The 9,361-nt window shown below is 42.0% G+C and overlaps 2 protein-coding genes across 2 annotated transcripts; both read right to left on the reverse strand.

Moving 5' to 3' along the window:
• Positions 1-174: 174 nt before the first annotated feature.
• On the reverse strand, positions 175-4,412 carry gps2 (G protein pathway suppressor 2). Its single transcript, XM_076724701.1, has 11 exons — positions 4,254-4,412; positions 3,719-3,836; positions 3,197-3,306; positions 2,971-3,083; positions 2,767-2,846; positions 2,575-2,654; positions 2,299-2,470; positions 2,030-2,113; positions 1,830-1,906; positions 1,539-1,634; positions 175-957 (listed from the first exon to the last, which is right to left on the reverse strand). Exons 2-11 carry the CDS (start codon positions 3,810-3,812, stop codon positions 865-867), a joined length of 999 nt encoding a protein of 332 aa, XP_076580816.1. The 5' UTR covers positions 3,813-3,836; positions 4,254-4,412; the 3' UTR covers positions 175-864.
• Positions 4,413-5,391: 979 nt separating this feature from the next.
• On the reverse strand, positions 5,392-8,483 carry LOC143317112 (gamma-aminobutyric acid receptor-associated protein). The gene is made up of 4 exons (XM_076725082.1): positions 8,264-8,483; positions 6,722-6,800; positions 6,497-6,615; positions 5,392-6,365 (listed from the first exon to the last, which is right to left on the reverse strand). Exons 1-4 carry the CDS (start codon positions 8,351-8,353, stop codon positions 6,285-6,287), a joined length of 369 nt encoding a protein of 122 aa, XP_076581197.1. The 5' UTR covers positions 8,354-8,483; the 3' UTR covers positions 5,392-6,284.
• Positions 8,484-9,361: the final 878 nt, after the last annotated feature.

Here is a 9,361-nt window from a genome sequence, read left to right on the forward strand (position 1 = left end):
GGTCTTCACACAGAGCTGTTGGGAGAAGTGAGTGGAGCATTATTCGGTGTACTCTCCATTCAGGAGGCAGCTCAGCTGTGGCAGTTTGGTATCCTTAGTTTGTGTTCATGCAGCAAGTCCAAACTGTGCAGAATGTCTCCATGGGCAAAAAAAAAAATAAAGACACAAACTGTTGGATGTGGCGTTCGCTTATCGTTTTATTTAGTAACATAAAAACTTTGAAAACAGCAGAGACTCATACTTCATTTATGCTAAACTCTTCCATAATTCTGTCTAATGGGTCCAATGTGATCAGCAACACACTGAAGGAGTCTTTCAGTCACGTCAATGTGTTTCAGCTGTGGTAGTGTTCACCAGCGTGTGTGTTCATCAGCAGAAACATGGTGATTTGATCCATGTATGCTAAATTCAACTACTAAGTGATACTGAATATTTACCTTTACTTGAGCAAAGTCACCACAGAGACAGTAAACCGTCCACTGATGTCGTAATTCTGAATGTTAGTAGGCAAAGAAGCAGCTCTGGTTCATGCACTGTTGCTTTATACAAGATATTAACATTGTAGTGCCCATAAGCACCTCCAGAATGGCTTTACAGTGTAGGTAAAATAATAATGTATTTCACAAATGAACAGCATTTGAAGTTATGTGAACAATCAGAGGCATGAGGACTGCTGATCACTCGTTAACAAAGTCAAAACAAAGCTATGAAGCAAGATACTATACAGGAAATGAAAGCAATCATATGGCAAAATCCAGCCTGACGGCATCACTCTGAAGAAGTCAATCACGTCCAAAAGGTTCTCCAGAGTCTTCAGCGAGGCTGTGAAATCTCAGCGAAAGTGAAGGTGAAGGTGGCTGCCGGTTACTTGCCATGGTGGTAGAACCTCGGCCCGCTCTGGCTGTGGGGGAGGAAGCTGTGGCGAGGAGCACCCTGGGGAGAGCTCTGGAACGGGGACTGATGACGGAAACGTGGAACAACTCAATGAAATCACACCAGCGTTTGTTTTAGAGCACAGCATGAAAAGAAACATCAGATAAGAGACTTTGATATCAAGAGGGAGTATTTATAATCTCATAATCTGATTGGATGCACTTTGAAAGGTCAGATGTAAACAGGTGACTTCAAAGTAATTTTAACTTTGAGAGCGGTTGCAGTTTTCAGCATCACTGCCCTCCGGATAGGAAAACTGTGGCTCAAGCTGCTGATCATGTGTACACAACCTGAAAGTGGCACGGCAACCACGGCAGCAGCCCTGTGAGGCTGGAGTGCTCGTCACACAGCAGAACACAAAACTACTTGACAAGAGAAAAATGGGAGACAGCAGGGCCATTCTGCCTTAAGTGAGAGGCCTCAGGGGGGCGCCACAGGACAGGCTACGCTGCTCCACTGCTTACGAGGCTGAACTCTGTCACAGGCTGAGTAAAGGAACAGAACACTCTTCCCTACACTTGAGTGCCCACAGTCAATAAATGAGCAGGGTTGATGAAAAGAGTCTGTGTGTGTGTGTGTGTGTGTGTGTGGGAGGGGGAAATCACCTTTGCAGTGGGAATCTGGACCGCCATTGATGGTGTGGGCAGAAGTCCTGGAGCAGAAGGATGCATGGCTGGTGGGTGCATAGGCCTTAAAGCACCCTGTGCAACGAGATACAGGAGGAAAAAAAGTAATCGGATGAGGAAGTAATGACTTACTTACAGGGCAGCATTTTTAAACTCTATCCCCTCTATGTGTCAATAAACTGTCCATATTTCATTTTCTGGTGATAATGTGTAGCTTTAGGGGTCTTCAGCGAGACTCTTCTAAAGCATTTGCATTTCAAATGTTCTTACAGCATCAGTAAAGCCCGACTGTTGGTTGGCATGTTCCAGCTGCTTCTGGAGGGGAATTCCTGCTCCAGGAATGTATCCTGCATGAGATACAGAAAGCATCGCTTATAATCAAACAGTACATCTGATACAGAACCTACTTTCCAGTTATTTGGCTGAACCAGCAGTGTGAACACAAGGAGGATGGAAACAGAAGAACTGACCAGGCTGGGAGGTGAAGTGACTGTGGACGGGGTAGCCGGGCTGCTGGTGGGGGAGGTACTGCATGGCCTGAAATGCAGATGCACCTGTGGGAACACAAAGGCAACTTTAATCTTATTGCAATCACTACATCCCACTTTCATGGTTCAGATTACTGAGTGGAGTGTGCCGAATGTGAGCCTGACTCAGACACTGTATATGTAGGGTTTTCATATCCAGACTGTACATCCTGAGGGGAAATCTGCTCACTGCTTCTTTAACAGTCCTTTACCTCTGATCTGAGAGCTGCTCGCGAAACTGACAGGTACAGATGGTCCAGGGGCGTAGGTGGAGGGATGCTGAGCCTGAGCCACCCCATAGGGCTCATGGACCCCCTGGCCCCCGCTGAACTGTCCGTGCTCTGCTGAGCCTGAGCTGAACCCTGGCGTCTGATAGTGACGTGCCTAAAAGAGGGGAAAAAGCCAGGGTCAGTGGTGTAAATCTGGGAATATCAGAAAAACCAGAGACCAAAATGACATATACCACTTTGAAACAGCCCTTTACTCACTGGAATCACAGCAGCTGGGAACAGCTGTTTGCTACGTTCTCCAAGCAGTGCGCCAGGCCGGCTGTGGCTCACTGGACTGCCTTAAAGATGCAAAGAACAGGATCAGTTCACCAATACAATCAATATTCAACGGAGAATGAAAATTTCACAGATAAACCACATGCGACACATAACACTTGAAAGCTGCCTTACCTTGAATGCTGAGGAGGTGCTGCCCTGCATGCATGGGCAGGCTGGATTGGTAGCTGGCTGATGTCAATGTTGTGATATCACTAGAAAGGACAGGAGGCCCAGAAACGCAACCAATGAATACCAAAAATACTTAAATGCAATCCTGAGCTTAGTAACAAAATACCATCATGAATAAGAAACCATAAGCAGTGGCATCCTTACTACCTCTGCTCCTTCCTGCGTCTCTTTTCCTCTTCATGAAGCACTTTCTTGAGCTGTAGGAAGAGCTGGTGTTTCTCTTCTTGGAGACCCTGAAGTTTTTCCCCCATCTTCATTACCTGAAGTTCAAGTTTAGGGTTGGATATCACAAGATGAGAAACTATATCACCATAAACAGCACAGACTGCAGTAAAAACTTCTACTACGCAATTCGTGTTTTTTCTTTTCCAACCTGCTCTTTGGTTTCCTCCAAAGACATCCTCTCCTCTATTTCTTTTGTCCTCTTCCTTTCTTCCTCCTCCTTCATCTTCTGCTCCATCATTTTGTCCACCTCTTCCTCCTCTGAAAAATAATGATTCAGTCCACCGAGTCCAATTATTATAAACACCATTTAAGGTTATTTTAAGAAATAAAACGTTATTTGCTACATGATTTTGGGGTTTAGTGACATGTCACAGTGAATGTTTGGGGATGTGGGTTAGACAGACATGATATATGACACAGTGTATAGTAACCACAGTATTTCTGGCTGAGCGGATAAAGCTGATGTATCTTCTAAAGTGGGGAGGCAGAATTCGTGAGTCCTTATTTTGGAAAACCCAGTCGACATGTTTGACAACAAACGAAATGCCAGAAGCCAACTAACTTGTACATTTCTACATCTTCAGGTGTGACAATCGTCTAAACAAGCGTGAGATCAGACAGACAGACAGACACACACACACACACACACACACACACAGCGGCGGCGCACCTTGTCTCTTGCGCTCCCTCTCCCTCATGATGTGCTTGTGGAGGGCTCTGGCCATCGCGTTGGACAGCTTGGGTCTCTCCAGCAGGGCGGGCATGGTGACAGGCAGTGGAGGGGCCAGCTGGTGTGGATATAATTTGTGATTTGCCGTGAAAGGTTACAATAAATACCAGAAGTACACTGACCTGCATTATTTGTCTAACCTATATCTCATTTGCAGCAGTAGCAACACCAATGGCGAAACAGTAAAAGGCCTAGCTGCGGCTAGGCTAACAGCTAAGTTAGCATTGTTAGCTTTGACTGCTGTTAACCGACAGTATATTTTTGCATGATACATCATCGGATGCCGTATAGTTTAAGATGAAAATGTATGGAGCTTAAACATGCAATCCAGCGGCAACAGTTTTATTTTTAAACATACACCAGACGTTAAGTGTTATTAGCTAGCTGCTAAGCACTAAGGTTGCGCATTTTTAGGCATCTTTTGTAGTTAACGTTACTTTACTGTGGCGGGGTGACAGAGGAGGAAAAGTCTTACTTTTGTTGCTTTGTGGGTCGTTTAATAAGAACCGAACCGTCTTACGGTTTTCAATTACAGCAGGCGTGACTGTGTCTGAAGCAGTTAAGCAAGGTAAAATCAAAACTTTTGTCCTGAATATAAACAGACGGAGAGGTTTTCAGCCCGGGTGATAATGCTGAGCTTCCGGTGCCACAGACGACGTATTTTTTTTCCTCCTCCGATATGCATTGTGGGAACCGTAGTTTCTCCTGTATTCTGGAAAAGAGTTCTGACTGTCCATTCTGAGCAAACGTAAACCTCCAAATCCCCAGTCTTTACTAAGACAGTGTATGGACATTATCTGAAAATGGACATTTTCAGACACAGAAGCACATCTCATTTTGAAAATGTCCCTCAATTTACATATCTTCACAATCTGTTTCGGTCTAATCAAGGTAATCATTTTAATAGGTAACTATACTCACATGTGGAAGAGGCCAATAAAACATCCTTATTTATCTTTTCAAAGCAGAAAAATGATGTCAAATATTAATTAAAGAAACTGCATATCAGAATCTTTTAGTTGTCTCTTCTACATGTATAACTAGTATTTATTTTGACTTCCTTTTGTTTTCCACTACAGCATATGATTTTATCTTGTATCTGACTCCTTGAGTTCAGTTGTTGCTCCCTTTCTTCCCATCCTGTAAATGCTCAAACTAAGTTGACTGGAAAGAGTAGAGCTTATGTTTGGTTAAACTGGCCTCTCACAAAAGAAACAAAAAATGCAAATGGCCTTGCACAGCCTGGAAAGACACACTTTGAGTAGCAACAGTAGGTGATATGATAAGGCAACCCATGCAAATACAGGAACAAAAGCTGAACTATATCACTGTTTCAGAGTGTTGTAGGTTGTACAGATTGTAACATCCTCCAAGGCTATTGTGTGATTTTAGGCAATATAAATGAAATGGACTTCTGCAATGACCGGAGTATGCTGGGTCTATGTGGTCAGTTTACCGCCCTTAACACTACTGTTCACTGAGGGTGAAAACAGTGAGAGAGAGAGAGAGAGAGAGAGAGAGAGAGAGAGAGAGAGACACTATAGTGCATATATTCATTTGCAACCATATAACAAATAAGACTTCAGATATTCAATAAAGACATGACACGCAGATAGCTTTTCATCACATTTTATCATGTATGGTCATGAGTGGAGAGAAAGAGCCAGTAATGCAGCTGTATACAGAGTTCATATCTTTTTTTTTTTAAAAAAAGGAGACAAACTTAAAAAAAAAGAGAAAATTGCACTCAGCTTTACAATACCTTCAGAAATTAAGCCATCTAAAATTAACAATAACAACAACAATAATCATAGTAGCAGTCAACATAATAGTCTTATCACCGAAAGCAGAGGATGATTGTTAAGTCTGAATTCTATTGTACTCCTTGCTAAGGTCAGGTTCATTCACACACTTCAGTACCTGGTGAATTTTTTAAAAATCACCTGCCACTTCAGCATCTTCTAGGAAAAGAACTGCTGCAAAACAGTTATCCTTTACTCTGCCAGAGACAGAAAATAACCTGCCGTCAACGGGTAGATACGATTAACTTCCCTTCCCCTTAACTCTTACACACTTTATCCTCCTGAAAGCCAATAAAAGCAGAAAACTATCTTAATTGTCAAGAAGAGGAGACCTGAACTTACATACTATGCCTTTCTTCCTTTGACTCTGGGGTAACTATAATTACGGCCTAGTTCTAACATTATTTTGTTATTCAGTGTTTTCAGTAAAGTATGATCAATTACGACACTAGAAAAATAACTGGCCACGAGACCACTTAATCCAAATCGCTACTGAAGAGAAAAGTGGAGGCAAATACAATTCAGACTGCAGAATAATAAAGACATAAATGGATGGGAGAGGGGTAATGTATGGGGGGGTGAAAGTGCATTTGACATATTTACTCTTGGAACTCTAGGCTGCTGAGCTGGGTTTAATATTTAGATGAATGAATGGTGGAGGTCTCAGAAAGGTGGGTAGTGGTTGGAGGGGGTTGGTAGTGGGATCAGATTTCCCTTTGGCTGCTCCCATACACACTCTCATCACTGTAGGCAATGTAGAGGAAAAAGTCCTCTTCATGATGCTCCTGAGAAAGAAAGAGAAAAGGATGTTAATATGACATTAACATGTATAGAGCGGCTCATTTTAGTATAAGTAGGAACAAACACGCTGATAAAGACAGTCTGAGAGCAGGTCAGCGAAGTAGAAAATGAGTACCTGGTACAACAGTCCCATGGTAGCTGAGGTGGGTGGAATGACGTTGTTTACAAAGAAGAAGAGAGCGTCCTCAGCTCGCAAATGGATTCTTTTCCGGATGAGGAAGTAAAACTGGCCCACTGATAAAAGAGAGCATACAAGAATGACATGATTTTAGATGTTGCTGTAAGATATTAGGTGTCTTTTGATACTGCCCGGGAATTTAGCAAATAATACAATGTTTACCTGTCAGGTCGGAGGGGACAAGGTATTTCTTCTTGTCCAGATCTCCTATTCTGGCTTTGGGGGCTTTCTCCACAATTACCTGGAAAAAATAAATAAATAAATAAAACAAGAATTGTCTCACATGTTCTTAGTAAATGAAATCTACATTTTCCAGTGAGCAAAGGCTGCATGTATCGAGAAGTACTTTAATAGAGGGTTTCACCTTTCTCAGAAAAGGGATGTGAAAATATACTAACCTGTCAGTCAAGCAAGGACTGAAAAACATTTAAGCCAAATGATTTGTTTCATTTATGTGTATTCTTATTTTGAAAAACTACCTCAGAATTTTGTAATCAGTTAAAAAAAGAAACCAGTATATCTATATATTTCCAATTCAGACCTAGGATTTAGTACAGAGGACTGGAGGGAGCGTATTTTTTAAGTTTCTTCCTTTCAGTCTAAAAATAGGATTACAAATACAATTTGCCCACACACCCAATGTAGAGCTTAAACAATGGACAAAAAATTAACCTCTGACAATTTTGTTACTATTAATTGTATTTCATTTTTAACAAAAAATGAAGTACTTCATTTTTGGGTTTGTACTACTGATCAGACAAACATTTGAAAATGTCATATTGGGCTCTTGGAGCTTGTGAAGCGCAGTTTATACCATTTGCAGACATTATTAAGTCTAAATGAGTGTCCGATTCATTAAGAAATTACTGTCAGGCTTCTCTGTAATGTTAATGACTATACAGTGGCAACAGTACATTTAGTTAATCACAATCTATGACTGAGAAGAGCTGTAACATGAAAAGCAGTGAAACTAGAATGCTATCCTTTAGACAAATCAAGCTCATCATGTTTAACACAAAGCCTGGATTAGATTAGTTTACTGACAATTTTGATCCAATCAGTCTTATCGGGTCTTGTTTGAGGTGCAAAAGGCCAAACGCTGTGAAAAATACAATTTATCGAAGAGCCAGAGCGACGTAAACAAGTCTCCTGTGTGTCGACACAACGAAACTATTTTAAGGTGCGCTGCTATTAGCGTTTCAACATACAGCCTAAAACTACACCCAGCCTCCCGTTCGCACCATAATCAGTCTGTCTGTCACTGATACGACCATAACGGTGGTTATAACCAGCGAGGCGTTATGTTTTTTTCTAGTAAATGATCCGTCTTCTTGAATGAGCAATATTTATTTTAAATAAGTACACACCCGGAAGGATTACACGAAGATGTCGCTAGCTGGCCTGTACAATGCGGCCGGAATCCTTTATCGTTAACCTCTAACGTTAGCTTTGTTAGCTAACTGGTGTGCTGTTTACGAACGTGGCAGTCAGCTACGGAGAACATTCAGGATAATTAAGTGTAGCTACAATTGAACCACATAATCATAGTTAGGTTTAATGTGCGTACACCAAGTGTCACTAACAATTAGCTAAACAGCACCAGCATTACAACTGGTTGAGCTTGGCGTCCGCAATCTATGTTAGCTACCCGTCAAAATTGCTAGCAACACAGATCGAGCTACCAAGCTAACGTTAGATACTTACTGGTACCCTGTCCGGATACTTCTTTCTTATTTTCTCGCCCTCGGACCGCCTTTTCTCAAAAGGGTGCTCCTCTTTGTACTGAAACTTCATCGTTAAAAGAGATGACAGACAACAAGTCGGTCACTCCGGGGTTGTAAGGTAGCGGTTTGCTCACGGAACGGGCTCAAGCCGCTGACACACACGACAAAAACAAACGATGCTAACTAGCTTTTAGCTTGCCACAGCTGTTTTCCTAGTGCGACTGCGGCGGAGTGATACAATAACAATATGACGTAGCGGGGAGTCTAGTTCGTAGGGACATTTTACCCTGTCCAAGAACACGTTAAGTTTAATCGCAAGCGACAATCAGTTGTTATTCAAGTAGAACACCTTAATTTATAAGAATCATTTTGATGTAGTCTGAAATCTATGATGCAATTTTCTGTGGAACTATTTTATTTTGAACAACCGCTGCGCCTGAAGACGTAAAGCAGGGTAGTGAACTGGCAGCTGTCCTTGTCATATGACCGAGGCCCAGCGGTTAGCAGCCAGAGTGAAGAAAGTCCAAAACATGCATTATTAAACTGTAATTAAGGCTGTTTGGGTTAACTGTGCGCTAAATCTGGGCCCGGAGGCGCACAGCAGATCCTCAGCAAAATAGGGAATATTGTAAGTTGTTGTGTATTCACTCATTTACCGAGCGCAGTGCTCAATAATGACTGATTTGGCTTGAAGTTTCGTAGTTTCCACTGTTGCCCCAACATCGCATAATAAGAAGTGGTCAGTGAGAACATTACTAACCCTGCTGAAATGTCACTGAGCAAGAATCCCATGCATCATCAGCAGTGCTGTTCCTCACCTGAGCCTGACATCCCAAAGGGCCATAGCCACCTATTAACACATACTGCAGCACCGAAAAACCCCTTTGGGTATGATGGAATTTCCATGGTAGAAATTCCAAGTCTTAGTAATACAATGCACACTGTTTAATGAGCTCCAGGATAAATGTCCCCCTATAACTCATACAGATCATCAAAGGAGGTTAATTTTATAATAGCCCTCCAACTGTTTTTATACTGTTTTAATGGTGTGTGATGATGGTAAATACTGGTTTCAGGA

Source organism: Chaetodon auriga, chromosome 24, assembly GCF_051107435.1.
Source record: "Chaetodon auriga isolate fChaAug3 chromosome 24, fChaAug3.hap1, whole genome shotgun sequence".
NCBI lineage: Eukaryota > Metazoa > Chordata > Actinopteri > Chaetodontiformes > Chaetodontidae > Chaetodon > Chaetodon auriga.